Source organism: Agelaius phoeniceus, chromosome 5, assembly GCF_051311805.1.
Source record: "Agelaius phoeniceus isolate bAgePho1 chromosome 5, bAgePho1.hap1, whole genome shotgun sequence".
NCBI classification, from domain to species: domain Eukaryota; kingdom Metazoa; phylum Chordata; class Aves; order Passeriformes; family Icteridae; genus Agelaius; species Agelaius phoeniceus.
This window is the reverse complement of record NC_135269.1, coordinates 59,044,625-59,060,346: the sequence shown is the minus strand read 5'-3', so window position 1 is coordinate 59,060,346 and position 15,722 is coordinate 59,044,625. Positions and strand designations below refer to the sequence as shown.

Here is a 15,722-nt window from a genome sequence, read left to right as displayed (position 1 = left end):
GCTTTACTGTCCTGAGGTAGGAAAAGGAAATTGGAGGACTGCAGGCAGGGCAAGAGCCAGCTCTGCACCCAAACCCCCTCCTTCCACAGCCTCCAGCCCGGGCGTGGGGAAGCCCTGGGATATTTACTCTTGGAAAGCTGCTCAGCTCTTGCTGCCCAAATATGAGGGAGAATCTGAGGCCAGTGTGGGAAATTCATCTCTTTAGGAAAGGACTCTTGCAGAGTGCTTGGACGGCTGTTTCCAACACTCCTGGAGGACTCGAGGGGTTTTGTTGCAGATTAAGGACCGCTCCAGGGCACACAAAAGCAGCCAGCTTTACTCATGGCTCCTCACACAGCATGATCCTTCACAGGGCAGTCATCACCAGGCCAGAGATAAGAGCAAACCCACAGGTACCCTTAAACAAAAGGAGGGAAAACAGCTCCCAGCCCCGGAAATTGCCCCAGACAAACCACATACCATTCTCCGACTGCCACCAGAGCTTCAGGCGATTTGGATCGAACGTGGTGACCACATTTTCAATCCGATGGCTGTCGGGATTGAGAGTATCGTGGAAGGGATCCTCCGAATCACATATGAAACATTTTTTGTCCTCCTGAAACAACATGATAATCAGCATTACTGATTTTATCCATGGGGCAATAGTTGCTTCCTGCAGATAAGAGTATTTTCCATCCATATCACATTCCACTCGTTTTGCCTGCAGGAGTCATAAAAGATTTTTTTTTGTTGAAATGCGAAGTGTTTTTACCTCTATGAATTAATGTAAATTGCCAAATGGAAAATATGCCAGGAATTCCATAACTTCATTTTTATGGGAAGCATGCCCTCAATGAAAATTGCAGTTTCAGGAAATGTCTTCCAGTGCACGTATTCTCCAGTGGAATTCAAAACCAATGGCAACATCTACAGAAAATTGCTGAATTGCTTCTGTAAAAAATGCACACGTGCAAAACTGCATCTTAACAACTCGTGAGAAATTAACTCTGGCTTTTGGAAGCTGGCTTGGAGATGCAAGCTGCCTGAATTAGGGATACCTCCCGTGAGGCTCAGTGCACATCAAGGGGCCCTCAGTGATTTAGCCCTTTTCTCTGAATTCAGCTTGTCCAACTCCTACCCAAACCTTGCATCTTCAGCTGGTATTGCAACCCCAAACTGTGTACATAAGGTCCATTTGCACACATTACAAAGTCTGCCCAAGCAAAACCAGCTCAGAACAAGTCTGGGATGTGCTGCTTGGATAAGCCAGAAGCTTCTTCACCAGGGGACAAAACTCCATCATGGCTTGTCCGGTCGGCTGTCTGTCTCTGCCCAGACACGCCATGGATGGTGCAGGGGCAGCCCGTGCTTCAAAGGATGAGTCTGGACTCTTCAGTTTTTCAGTCTTCAGATTGTTTATTATTTCTCATCTACAGAATTTTCTTTCTGCCCAGTAGAGGTCTGATCTGCAAGGCAGCCAAGGGCACTCTGACCACCCACAGGGCGGTCGTGTCTTTTTATACTAAAAACTACGTACATGATATTTACCTTTATTTCCCAACACCTTTCACCCATATTAGCAAGTGCACCTTCACCATGGACCAATCCCCAAGTGCCAACATCACCACAGAAAATGGAAGACAAGAAGAAGAAAGAAGAAGGATGAGACATGCCCTGATCCCTCCATCTTGTCTCCATAACCCCCCTGTACCAAAACCCTAAAATCTGTATTTCACCCTGTAAATACATCATTCCTGCACCATTCACTCCCAAGTGACTCTCATGTCCTCAAACAGGTGGCACATCCCTAGAGGGATCGAAGTCAAGCCACCAGACGCTCCTGGCAACATTCCAGGATTTCCGAGCCCCCCCAAGGGTTCTCTCGGTAACTCTGGACATCCGGAGTGATGTGCTGAGTTCCCACAATGGCTGTTACTACAAACAGTGCTATTTTTGCATTGTCCTTCTGCCTAAAACCACCGTTTTCTGACTGCAAAGTAGGGTGCAAACTAAACCAAAAGGGAGGGATCCTGCCCAGACCAACGGGAGAGGGCAGATGAGGAGAGGAGCTCGTTGGATGGCAGTGAAGGAGCCCCAACACAGCAACAACTCATCCCTGCCCAAAGCTACACAGGCACCATTCCTCCAGCACGTTTATGGAGACAAATGCTCTTCTTTATCAGCCAAGAATGTGACAGCTGGCAGGTCTGCACCACACAGGCTTGCCATTTCACCAGTCCTGGCTTCTGTGGCTCCTCCCAAGCTCAGGGCTTCACCTCCCACAAGCCCTCGAACACTCCTCCAGCAGAAAGAATGGCAAGAGCAGGGGTCCCAGGAAGACGTTCCCTACTGTCTGCTCCAGGCTTATCTTCCCCCACACTTCATGCCACAACTTGCTTCTCCTCTGACCAAAAGTAAATCCTAGAAGACCTAGCAGATCCTAATTCTGCCAAGCACTCAGTGCGGCCACGCCCCATGTTACTAAGAGGATACTGACAACTTCCATGATTTCTTCAATACCACACACTATGGTTCAGAATAACCAGGGACATCCCAAATGCTGAACCGGGGCAGGGAGATCAGGAATAAGGGCACATGAGAACTTCTGAAGTGATGCTTTTTACAACGGCACTTCAACATTTTTTGAGACAAGAAAATGTAACAAAGCACCTTTGTTATTTCGTTCTACCAGAGATGCTTATGTTGTTAAAGTCAATCCCAACGTATACTGAAAATGTTCAGAGAAGCTAAATCCCTCGTCAAATAAAGTAGAGCCATTAGACAGAACTTACACGGTAAAACTGAAGGTGGGGAAAGAATTAAGGGAGACTTGGTAACTTCAGGGTACAAATGAGTCAAGTGCTACTGCCTCTCCTGCTTCCTGTGGTTTTCCTTCCAAGTGCCAGAATCCGGCCCTATTGTCTCCACAGTAATTCGTCCGGAGATTATCCCTTTACTTTCAGTTCAACAGAGTTCCACGTATAACTGATAGTTTATTTTTCTCCACCATCCCTTCTCTCTCAGAGATTTTGAGTTTGATGAGCTGCTTCTGGCTTTAAAAAGCAGCAGCTCACCAGATGTGCAGAGACAACCTTATTTGCATCCTTCCACTCCAAGACCATATACATGTAATTACATTGCGGGGACTGTGGACAAAACATTGCCGGGCCCTACAGCCCACTCTTCTTTAGGAAGCTGTCTAGACGGCTCCGAGCGAGCCGGGAAATAAAGCATTAACTGAACTTAGTGCGGCACATTCTTCTTTATTGGCCTCGATCAGGAAAGGGAGCTCGGAGCCGAAAGCCGCGGGGGATTCCCTGCGCCCAGGGTGCGGGGTCCCGCACGGGGCACGGCGCTGCCCGCGCCTCCTACCCGCGGGCCGTGCTCGTCCCGTCCCGCCGGCCCGGGCGCTGCCCGCGGGTGTGCACCCGGCGCAGCTCCCGCACCCCGCGCAGCTCCCGCACCCCGCGCAGCTCCCGCACCCCGCGCAGCTCCCGCACCCCGCTCAGTTCCCGCACCCCGCTCAGTCCCCGCACCCCGCGCAGCCTCCGCACCCCGCTCAGTCCCCGCACCCCGCTCAGTTCCCGCACCCCGCTCAGTCCCCGCACCCCGCGCAGCCTCCGCACCCCGCTCAGTCCCCGCACCCCGCTCAGTCCCCGCACCCCGCTCAGTCCCCGCACCCCGCTCAGTCCCCGCACCCCGCGCAGTCCCCGCTCAGCCCCCGCACCCCGCTCAGTCCCCGCACCCCGCGCAGCCCGTGCAGCGCCCGCGCAGGAGGCGATGCCCGCCCCAGCGCCGGCACCGAGCGCGGTGCCCGGGAGCGCTGCCCGCCCGCGGCCGGCGCTCACCTGGAGGTGGCTGACGATGCAGTAGGGCTCGGGCTGGCGGAGGCCGCAGGTGGAGGAGGCGGAGAGGCGGGCGGCGCGGCCGATGAGCAGGTCGCCGGTGGCGGGGTAGCAGCTGCCCTCGGCGCAGCCATAGCTGTACTCGGGCTCCTGTGCCGCCGCGGGCCACAGCGCTGCGCGGCCGCGGAGGGAGGGAGAGAGAGAGGGGGACACAGGGTGAGAGAGGGAAGCGGGAGCGCGGCCGGGCTGGGCGCCCCGAGCCGCCCCGGCGGGCGCTACAGAGGCGCGCCCAGCCCGCCGTGCCCCGACGGCGGCCGGAGCGGAGCGGGAGTTACCGAGGCAGCAGCAGAGGTACAGCGGGAGGCGGCCCATGGCGGGCGGCAGGACGGGACGGGACGGGACGGGACAGGACACGACGGGACGGGACGGGACGCGGCTGCCCCTCCACGCGCCGCCGAAAGCCGCTGCTCCGGCCGCTCCACGCAGGCGCCGCCGTTCCCGACCGCGGCCCCGCGCCGCCGGGCGCCCCCCGGCCCTCCTCCTCCTCCTCCTCCTCCTCCTCCGCCCCTCCGCATCCGCGGGGCCGGGCCGAGCCCCTCCCGCCCTGGGGCAGCCCGGCCCTCAGCCGGGGCACGGAGCGCCGCCGTCGAGGAAGGGCGGCTCAGTCGGGGTGGGAGGCAAGGGGAGGTCCTGTCCCGCTGTAGCCAAGGAGCCCCGAGCGGGACACCGGGAGCTCCAGCCCCCCGGCCCGCAGGCTGGGCTCTTTCCAGCGTCGGGAGCGGGCTCTGGGCAGGGTTCGACAATTGGAAGGGGGTGGCGGATAGGTGGGGGCAATCACCAATTGGGTACCCCTCCTCCCTGCCCTTGTCGGTGCAGAAACAATGAAGGAATGGGGTTATTGACCTAATCCTCCCTTCTGCCGCTAGCGTGGATGAAGCCGGGGCCCTGCGAGGAAAGGATGGATGGATGGATGGATGGATGGATGGATGGATGGATGGATGGATGGATGGATGGATGGACCCAAAGCCCAGCAAAGCACCAGGAGTTTGACAACTGTCCCACTCAAGGCTCAGTAGCCCCGCTCTGCCTGGTGCTGTGGTGCCAGCACACGTGGCTCAGGAGTGCCATTCCTGGGGATGGTGGCTGCCATACATGGCCAGGTCTGGCTCTGGCACAGGCAGAGAGGCCCAGCAAGCCTGGAGCAGCCACTGCCAGGCTGTGTCACATTCCCTGGGAGCACATGGCACCGTTGCCTTCCCAGGGGCGCTGGGGCAGCTGCAAGGAATGAGTGGCGGTGATGGAGCTGCCCCTGCACCCCAGCCTCCCACATCAGTGCCTTGGGGTCTGCTGGGGAGCATGGGGGCTTCATTGGCTGGTGGCAGGGTCCCCTCAGCACCCAGGGAAAATGTTTAGGGTTAAATAAACACCTAGGAGTGTGTATGAAGGATGGATGTGGCTGGGACAAATGCCTGGGTTTGTATACCCAGGTTTTGCTTGCACATGTGTAACACGTGTACTTGTGTAAATCTTTACCAGGTACCAGTGCCCCCCAAGAACACTTTGCCCTCACTATTTGCAGTGCCAGAATGAAAACACACCATGGTCTGTCTGGCCCAGCAAACCCTGCCGAGGTAGGTAAATATGTTCATTCTCATTTTACAGATGGATAAGCAGAAACAGAGAGATACCGAGTGACTTGCCCTAAAGGTTAAACACCAGGTTTGAAACATAACCCAAGACTCTGGATTAAACAACTTGTGGAGCTGTTTCATTAAAGAAATCCATAAAATTAAATCATTCTAAACTGACAGGGCAGGAATTGTAATATCCTAAACTTCTTCTGCAATGTGGTCTTCTAAATTCAGAAAACAAATTCAGTTTCATAACCCTGTTATATTTTTTAAGCTTCAGTACAGCAAACATTTTTGTTCCCCCACTAACAGAAAATGTTTTACTTTGTGCAACTCTTTCATTGCCCCTGGACTTTTTCTGTCCCCTACTTTTCCAACTTTGATTGACATTTTCTCCTTTTGGTTTTTTTTCCTGTTTCATAGCCTTGTGGAAGTCCTGTCCTCCCCTATAGGCTCCTTTGTGCCTTGGCACAGAGAGCATGAAAACGTGCTTTGTTCCAGCCTGGGGGTGACCCTGGCGTGCAACACCAGGGCTTGAGCTGGAGCTCCAGCCACAGCCTGGGGTGACCACCATCACCCATAACTGGGGTATTCTTTCAGACATAACAGAAACCACCACACTCAGTGTGTGAGTAATTAGGAACAGGGGACTCGTGTCCCTCCCTCTCTGCAGTGCTCATGACAAATAGTGAGTGGGAGTATTTTAATTTGATTCTTCAAATGATAAAAGTTCGGTTTAGTGCCCTATCCTTGTGGTTGGTGAACCACCTTTACCTCCCTGGAGTGTCTGTGTTTGTGCATGGTTGGAAGTCTCAAAAAACAAAATTTCTGAATTTGAGCCCAGTGGGACCCACTTGATCACCCATTTTCTTAAAACACTGCAGTGGTTGAATGCCTGGTAGAGCTGATGATATGATTTTGATTAAATATATCTTTGATTCTATGTCAGTTTGGGTGTGTTTGCATTTTGATTAATGCCTTTGAAGTAAAAATGCTCTACAGCAGGAAACTTATTTCAATCCTTTTTCAAGAAACAGTTTTCTGAAGCCATTTCTGCCCACAAGGAAGAGGTCCAGGGGGAGCTACAAATAGGTATTTTTTTATCTAGAGACAGCATTTTCTCCACAAATTAACTTTGAAAAAACACTTTGAAAGTTTTTGCATCACTTCCAGTGGGAAATGCTGCACAGTTGTAAACTTCTGAAGCTGTCATAGGATGGATTTGGAGTTCTGTGGCCACTGGTTCCATCGGATCTGGTTCCTTTGTGTGTCTGAGCATGCTTGGGGGCAGGGAGGGGAGGTTAGACTGTGCTGAATTTCTTGTTCCTGCTTCCGCTTTCCTTCCAGCGATTTCTGTTTCCCCCATGGATACATCTCCTCTCCAGGCCTGTTTAACTGCCTTGTGTTTACAGATTTCTCATCTGTGCAGCTTGTGGAAAGCCATTCAGCAATTCTCATAGTCAGCAGTAGATTTTAGGAGGAAGTTCTCTTTCAACTTTTTGCTTGTGAATTCAGATTTTTAAAGCCACAAAAGAAATAATTTTGGTTTGTATGCAATTGGGAATTTCTGTCTAAGAGTTTCAGTTTGCCTCTCCCAGGTGCAGTCCAGCAGAGATGCACTGAAACCTGCAGAAAATCCTTCATAACCTGGAGACCTGCACGTGAGCAGCTAGGTGTGTGCTCCGAGTAAAACAGAGATGTTTGATTTCATTATGTCAAAGTCAGCCTAAATACAGTCATCTGATTACAGCCTAGTAACTTAGAAAAAAGCCTCACACCTCACAGATGATTTTTCCTAAGTGCTAAAATTCAGACAATGCTAACCCACAAATTCCATGCATTCCTGCGTTCAGGTGGCTTTGTTAGATTATATCAAAATTATAATTTGATTCCATTATTTTCCCAATAGAATGTGTCACAGTGTAATAATGCATGTTGCACATTGCCCTGGAGCACAGCTGGTTCGAGTTAGAGGAGTATCTCTGAAATCTCATCTGCCAGCAATTCCCACCCAAGCCCCCAGCGCATACCAATGCTACTTTAGCTCTTGTAAACACGGGGTGATAACCATGCAGTGTTTATCTCCGTGGGATCGATAAGGATTGTTTCACGGGTGCTGCTGGCATGGGTAAATGTCAAGAGCCCTGTGTTCCCGCAGAGCATTCCTGACTTTTACAGATGTGGTCTGGGCTAGGTCCAGCTCTGAAGCAGCACCGTGCTGAATGCAGTCCCTCAGTGGGACAGTCCAGCCAGGAATGACACGACTGGTTTTGACTGAGGAAAGCCCATCACTCCTCTGCTCTGCAACCTGCAGGAGTATGTATACCAAGGGTGGGAGTTTGAAACTGAGGCGTAGCTCACTTCAGTCTTTTTTAAACTCTGGCATGTCTATAACACTTGCTTAACCACAGATTCCTTTCTTATTAATATATTAAAAAATAATTACAGCCTAGAATTTCGGCCAATTCATGTGTTCCTGATGCTAAAAGAAATTGCTGAGTGAACCCTGATTTCATGAAGTGCTGCATTGTGGGAGAAGAGCTGGAGAAACTGGTTTTCAACATTTCTGGCCCTTTAGACTCACAGCTTTAACCTAAGAGCTGGAGTTATTCTCCAGTTGCTGGTTACATTAATGAAAAACGCGTGAAACCCCCTATAAGCATAAGAAAAACATGCATTGCAGGAGCGCCAATGCCAGAGAAAAGAGTTTTAAGTTGATTTCTGCGTTAAGCATCTGAGCACTGCCATCCAGTGGGCAGCGGGACATCGGCCCTGTCGCCCACCGCCCGTGGCCCGGCGCTGCACGGAGCTGCTGCCCGCCGCATTTCCAGGGAGCACAGCGGGACCCTCGCATCCTCAGGGCTCTGGTGGGGGAACCCTGCCCTGCCTCGGTGAGGAGATGGGGCTGGAGCAGTGACAGTGCCGGGGATGCGGCTGGATGTCAGCAGGAGCGGCTGCAGGAGCCCGCAGGGTTTCATTCACCTGCATCCCGCTGCAGTACCCGCCCGGTTTCACCCGCATCCCGCTGCAGGACCCGCGGGGTTTCATTCACCCGCATCCCGCTGCAGGACCCGCAGGGTTTCATTCACCCGCATCCCGCTGCAGGACCCGCGGGGTTTCATTCACCCGCATCCCGCTGCAGGACCCGCGGGGTTTCATTCACCTGCATCCCGCTGCAGGACCCGCGGGGTTTCACCTGCATCGCCCCATCCGAGTCTGCCCCCTGCAGGGTCGTGGCACAACCACGGTTTGTAGGGGCTGGCAGAAGACACGGGGTGCTGGGAGTCTGCCTTTGGGACAGCTCCCACCAGCTCTCTGAGCAATCCTCCTTTTGCATTTCCTGGCCCCCCACCACAGGAAGCCCTAGACTGTGCACAGGAGTATATTGTAGAGCTCCCTCAAAGACTACACCTGATTACTAAATCAGATGGTTTATTACAAGGTATTTCCTATTTCCATATAAACTCAACTGAACAAAAGAAGAAAAAGAAAAAAAGGTAAAATTACATTATTCACTAGGCCACTTCAGATGTATTTCCAGAGGATAGTGGCCTGTGCCAGGATGCTCAGGACATGGTAATTGTGGTGATTTCAGCTTCATTTTACCTGATGGTCTGTTCAGACCCTAACTCTTGCATGTTGCATACTTGCTTTCCTGCTCCATGATTTCATTTTTAATGGCTAACACTTGTTCCTCTAGTTGTCTCAGTTGCTCTGCTTTATCCTGCTTGGTTTGATTCAGTTCCTGAAGCTTCTTCTCCAAATCTGGAAAAGCAGAGACATGCAATGATGTGACCATTGATGCTCACATTTGTTGTGTAAGTAAAATCCAGTGATTATCAGCATTTCTTTTCCCATAAGTTTTAGAGACAATAAGCCCATTTTGAATGGGGAATGTTATAAGTGCAACTGGAAGGAAAAGTCTGGCTTCTGGATAGCAAGGAAAGCATGATAGCCTTGAAGAAATTAATTTCTCAGCATGTGCTTTTGTCCATCAGCTAGGATGGGACAGGACATGGAGCTCTTGAAGGACTTGGTTTAAATGGAAGCACTCAGAGGAGCAGTGTGTCCACTGATGCATGTAAAGCCTAGACAATTGGGGTGTGATGGGGTTAGGTCTCCCTCACTTGTGTCACTGCTTTCTGCTGGTTCCTGTGAAGCTACACCAATGTAAACATATTGGTAATGAGTTAAACTCACAGGATTCACTGCCTGCTTCTAATGTCCTTATCATTCAGGCATTTGGAGTGGCTTGAATGGTCTTAATGCTTTTCCTCAAGGTATCTGCTCAAAATATTTATTTGGATCCTGTCCTGAAGAGTTTTCTCCTGGGATAGAGTTTCTGCTTCAGTTTTGCTGATGTTATTTGGTATTTTCTTATTTGAGCCTGGCAGGATCCTAGTCCTAAGGGTTCCCAGTGGGAATGCCCAGATCTCCACTACAAGGAGAATTAGGTTCCCTGTGTGCAGGGACATGAGATGTGCTCCTCCTTTTTGGTGACCCCCTGAGCCTGTGTGAGCAGCAGTGTGTGCCAGGACAGCCACAGCAGCTCTGTCTGCAGTGCCCATGGCCCCTCTGCCCGGCTGCCATGGCCCCCCAGATTCAGGGCACCTCAGCTTCAGTCTCCACAAGCTGGTAATTGTAGCTGGTTTGCTCTGCCATTGCTCAGAGATAAGGTCTGAAGGGGAGCAAGTATGGGCTGATGGAAAACAGCTGCCCTGCAGCTCTGTCACACCAGCCCTTGCCTGGGTGATGTAGGAAAGACAGAGCATAGAGGAAGGAGAGAAGGTCCAAGTGCCCAAAGCAAATGCATAAATCAGGGCCTCCAGCTGAATCTGCAGCCAGGTTTTATGCAGGTTTTGCTCTAGCCCTGTTTTTAAACTGAAGAAAATCTCTGCAAGTCCCTGTGTGGACAGTTCTTAACCTTTGCTTATAGCAATATATTTAAGTCAGAAAAAGTACATAAGCCAAATCAATTCAACTACTTTTAAAATTAGTAGCTTCAGGCAAGGATTTTCACCAGGTAAAATGTTTTAAACTTAATTTTGGGTGAACTTAGTGTGTTAGTGTCTGTGGGCAAGGACTTTAGCCTTGGATTCATGACTATACAGTGTTTACCACTTACTGTGGAAGTGAGAACATCACCTGTTATTCTCTTTATCTTCTTTTCAGTCTCTTCAGCCAGTTTTTCTGCTTCTTCTTTCAACTGCTTCACTTTTTCTAGTGTCACTTTTGGAGGTCCTCGCATTTTTAGCTTTTCTTGAAGAATGGTGTACTTTCTTTTAACATCAGTAAATTCCTGTAACAAAATGCCATTACTTAGTTTAAGAGCATCTCATAATTAATCTGGTGTACAGAAGGAAGTTTTAGTACTTTTTTAACGCCCTCTTTGAACCAAAGTTTAGATTCCCCTTTCTCTTAAATATTAAAAAACAGATCCTTAATTTGTAGACATTGAAAAATGCTTTGCAAAATGTGATAGAAATCAATTAAAACAAGCTGCCTGTGGAGTAATCTAAAGGAGAGGATATAAAGAAAATATTATTTAAGATATTTAAGTTTATGCTGGTTTTGCTTCTGTTGATAGGGCTTTTCTGTAAATTTCATTTTACCATAAGGCTTAATTCAAATTTAATTAATTATCTGTAGCAGCATTGGGTTTTTTTACATTTTCAATTGCAGTAATATTTACTGGCTAATCTGTTCCCTGCTGATCTAGGTTGCTGTTGAGACTGCAGTTTAGATTTTGCCTACAGTTCTTGTAACTTGGAAGTATGGCCATGTTCCAAGCTTGTGGTGTGGGTACTTGGTTCTTGCCATTTTAGCAAATTTTTAGCTTCATTTTCAAAAAACTGAACTACTGGAAAGCATCAAGCCAATCAAAAACTCCAAGTTACTCCCACAGCAATTTTCTCTGAAGGAGAATGGCACAGGATGAATTGTCAGGGTGCTTCCATCACTCATGTATTTTAATATCAGGTTTTGTGATTTGTTCTGTTGTGTTTATTGGTGCCCATGGTGACTACAAGTCTTATACACAGTGCAAGAAAAAATGTAATGAAGTAGCCAGAGAAATGTGTATGTTTTCTGTCATTCAAGCAAGCAGAAGTGTATGCCAGAAACCTTAAAATAAAACACAAATTCTTCTTAACCATGGCATTTTACACTGCATGGCATAAGGAAAATGTTAAATTTTTATGACAGCATGGCAATGCTTCTGAATCAAAAATACTATTAAACATGGAGGAGGGGTTTTTTTCCCCTTAACATGTGACAGAAGAGCTTACATTTTCCATTTTCTTGGCTTGCTTGTGAGCTGCTTCTGCCTCTGCTCTTGCCTTTGTAGCTTGATTCTTGTTCATCAGCATTTTTGCCTGCCATGTGGCACTTTCATCTTCCATCCCAGTCTGTTTGGCTGACAAGTCATTTAGTTTATTGTTTGTCTTGTTCACTTGGTTCTGAGCCTAAAACAGAGCAATTGAAGGCTGTGATTTCTTATGCAACATCCATCCAGCTTGTGGAGTGTGGTAATGAGGGACTGTCAGTGGATTGAGAGACACTTAAGCAGTATGGAATTGATGTCATATCTGTGCCACATTCTGGTTTTGTTTATTTAAGTTTATGTTAAGGAATGAAGTATGTTTATGTTATATTCAGAATAAAGTATCTCTTTCTAATAAATCTAGCAATTAAATTAAAATATTTGCAGCAAGATACCTGAGAGATTTGTGTTCTGATGCTTTGTATCTCTTCATTTGACTTTATGATGGTGCTTTTGGAGTATCCTTGAGACTTCACAACATTTTTTAGTTTATTATTAATTTCATCCACTGGCAGAAGAGCTTTAGCTGCTTTGCTAAAATGGAAAAAAGAAGTACATGTAGTATCATGGTGTGGTGAGCAAAGCAAGAACATGTTTCAAATGCACCCATGCTGACATACAGGAGTGTTTCCTCAAGTCCAACAACAAGCACTAAAATTGTGGTAAATTGGTAAAGCAAAACCTCAGAGAAGGACTTTGTGAGGGAGCACCTGAGTTGCTGTACTCAGGGTGAGGTTGGATGCTGCTGGCTGCCTGGGGGTGCACAGCTAGGAGGGAGCACCCATGGGTGAACATGTTTTTTCTCTTGTTGGGTCTTTCTCACCCTTATTCAAACCACCCAGTGAGCCAGATGTGATGCTCCACCAGGTCCCAGGTGGAGTTAAGGAGCTGCTTTGGCCTCTCTGGCTCAGCAGGCAGAGGAGCCAAGAGCTGTCAGGAGCTGGCTCCTTTCAGCATGGTGGCTCCTGCAGCCCAAGTGGCAGTGGCAGAGGCCCTGTGGAAAAGGCAAGGTGAAATCTCCATCTGAATTCTCCTTCCAGTGTTACTGGGATACTGCCAGGGGTATGGAGCAGTCCTGCTGTGCACAGTGCCACCCCAGCTGGAGCTGGCACACCAGCATGAGAATACTCTACTCACTCAGCTTCTTGTGCCTCCACCAGCAGTGTCTGAGCATCCTCCCCTTTTACGTTTCTCTTGTTATTCAGTTTGTACTTCTCACAGTGGTTCATAAAGCTCTGGAGTTTGCCAAGCATGCCTGTGAGCTCTTGTGGAGTCAAGGGAAGGTTTATTTGCAGAACATAATTTGCCACTTTCTCAATGTCTTCTGGAGGTGCACTCTCATCTGCAACAGAAATGGAGCTGAGAGTATCCTGAAGCAGCTCCTTCCAGCCAGTAAATGCTCTTTATGGCTGCCTACCCTTTGAGTTATGGGAGAAAATAAAGCTGACAGGCACAGCAAGGGGGTAAGAGAATTATCTCCAACATTTTGTAATTTAATATTATGCTTCCAGATACTGCTGTTAGTGTTGTCAGAACTGGCTGAAATGAGGATTTGAACCCACTTTGAACTGAGTTATTAAAATTCTGATGTAGGACAGAGCCCATGGAGGGCTTTAAATCAGTGCCCAGCACAGCTAGATGTGTCAGAGCCCATTTCTCCCCTGGCCCACAGATCAAAGAGGTGCTGGTGAGGCTGGGGTGTGAATGGAGATTTCCAAGCTGGCCAGTGGGTGTAATCCCTTCCCTGGAGTTGCCACAATATTGAGAAAGTGGTTCCTTTGCTGGTTAATGAGAAAGGCTAAGCTGCAGAGGGAACTTGGGTCAGACTTGCATAGGATGGGAATTTACCATAGAAAAAAACCCCATATTTTGAAAATTCCCATTACAAATGAGTTTGTCCTAGATCTTTGCTGAGAGGCAGGGGCACACACAGAGTAGTCAATGTCTTGAGAAGCCACATCATCAGTTTTATCTTCTGCTCATTTCCATTTATAGACAAGACCTTGTATGACAAAGCAGTTGAGATATGTTAAATGGATGTGTTAATCTACAGAGTAAGTCAGCAAGAATTAAATAGAAAAAATTTAGTGTGCAAACAGTAGTGCATTCCTGAGAGTTATTTTCTGTAGAAATATATTCATCCAGAATCACCATTCACATCAATGTCAAGTACAGAAGATTTAATGTATTTTTAATGTTTAACTGTATGCTTCTCAGCTGTTCCTGTTCTTAAAATTAACAAAACAAAGATTTGAAAAAATTCTTTTAGAATTGTTAATAAAGGCTGTATATCTACTAAGAAAGATAAAAGAGTGAAAGATGGAATTTTCAGTGGCTATCAATAAAAATCTGAGACTCTTAAGCAATCAAATGGACCTAAATCTTCTAAATCAATAAAATAATGTAAAGTTTTTCTGAACAAAAGAAGTCCTCTGTCCTCTGCCCTTGCTCCCATCTGGATGTAGAGGTATGAATACCAAAAGACTGCAATCCATAGAAATTTATGAGATCAGCTACATTGAAGAGATTAAAGAAAATCCTGCCACATTTGAATCCTTTGATGTGCATCTGAGAAAAAAAAAATTAGGATCTGTTTCCTACAGCATTTTTCTGCAATCCCAAGAGTGGAAAATTTTTAGGGTAGATACAGTTGTTTTGTTATTTTTTTTTTATGAGAGCTGTGAAGTTCTACCAGAATCCTTTGATTCCTCAAGTTACAGCTTTATGGAGAGGATGGAGTGGGATGTGTCCTAATTCCCACGCTCCCTACCAAGAGCCTCTATTTATGGACCTGGAAGAAGGGGGTGGAATAACAATTTGAGGGTGCACTGGACATGCCTGGCCATTATATTTTGTATGAAATTATTTTAGTAGTCCTTTACTCCGATAAACCAGGAACAGAGAGAGTTACTTCAAATTAAACACAGTAATAGAAGATGATCATCAGAATGTAGCAGATGTATTGTAAAACTGATACAAAGTACTGTCACCTGGGAGAAAGAAGCACTAGAAAAAAGGGATTGAAATAGTTTGCACAGCTCAGGATGTAGATGAGAAAGTTCATGCATACACAGCTAGATCATCTTCTGGCTGTCCATTATGCTGTATGATATTGGAATATATTTATGAAAAACGAGTCAAAAAGAACATTGCATATTTACCTAGCAAGAAGACTTTCACTTTTTGGATGAACTCCTTAGTGATCTCTCCATCAACTTCAATTTGATTGATAGCTGTCTCCAGCTGCCCATTAAATTGTGAGCCTTTCAGTTTGCTGTCTTCTGCCATTTTTCTAATGCTTTTAACCTGGAAATATTATTAGAAACAGCAGTGCTATTTTCTGGAGGTTATCTGCCACTGCTTTGCAAGTTGGGCTCTGACAAAAAGGTAATTTTGATCCAAGCCTCAGCTGGAATCATTTGATGAGGCTTTGAAAAGTAGTAGGAGACCTCTTTGGGAAACTCCAGAAGCTGCTACATCCTGGGCTTCATCTGGCCTCAGAAAAAGCCTAAATCAAGCATTTTTTTTTCTCTCTGCAACCACTGCTAAACCCCAGCCCCCTCCTGTCTCTAAAAAAAAATACTGACAGTTATTGCAGTACTGTAGCTTGTCAGTGATCAGATTCAGATCTGATTATAGAAAATGTGATTTCATTTGTCATTTCACATTGGACTTGCTGTAAAAAACAGCTAAAGAGGTGTCTCGGTTTGGAAAGATGGGAGTCTGCTAAGGAAGGCAGGAGCCTCCCCTGAAATGGAGAATGTAAACCCTCCCCACCCTCTGAATTGCTATAAATTTTAACAAGAGGACACAAGGAAGGTAGAGTTCAAGGCTTGTCTTTAAAAGTTACCTTTTGCCACTAAATTAGTATTCTTGATAATTTAAATGAAAACTGTCGACTAATTATCAAATTCCAACAGTATTTTACTTTGGTAGGGGCTTTGC

The 15,722-nt window shown here is 47.4% G+C and overlaps 2 protein-coding genes across 2 annotated transcripts in view; both read right to left on the bottom strand.

Moving 5' to 3' along the window:
• Positions 1-4,340, bottom strand: part of LAMB1 (laminin subunit beta 1) — a 43,007-nt gene extending 38,667 nt beyond the window's left edge. The window contains exons 1-3 of the mRNA XM_054631031.2: positions 4,160-4,340; positions 3,828-3,997; positions 460-595 (exon numbers count right to left, since the gene is read on the bottom strand). Of these exons, the coding sequence (XP_054487006.2) occupies positions 460-595; positions 3,828-3,997; positions 4,160-4,196 (343 nt within the window). The 5' untranslated portion in view covers positions 4,197-4,340. The remainder of the gene's footprint in view (positions 1-459; positions 596-3,827; positions 3,998-4,159) is intronic.
• A 4,680-nt stretch (positions 4,341-9,020) lies between these two features.
• Positions 9,021-15,722, bottom strand: part of LAMB4 (laminin subunit beta 4) — a 41,068-nt gene continuing 34,366 nt past the window's right edge. The window contains exons 29-34 of the mRNA XM_054631555.2: positions 14,939-15,083; positions 12,915-13,119; positions 12,173-12,311; positions 11,743-11,919; positions 10,601-10,754; positions 9,021-9,220 (exon numbers count right to left, since the gene is read on the bottom strand). Of these exons, the coding sequence (XP_054487530.2) occupies positions 9,081-9,220; positions 10,601-10,754; positions 11,743-11,919; positions 12,173-12,311; positions 12,915-13,119; positions 14,939-15,083 (960 nt within the window). The 3' untranslated portion in view covers positions 9,021-9,080. The remainder of the gene's footprint in view (positions 9,221-10,600; positions 10,755-11,742; positions 11,920-12,172; positions 12,312-12,914; positions 13,120-14,938; positions 15,084-15,722) is intronic.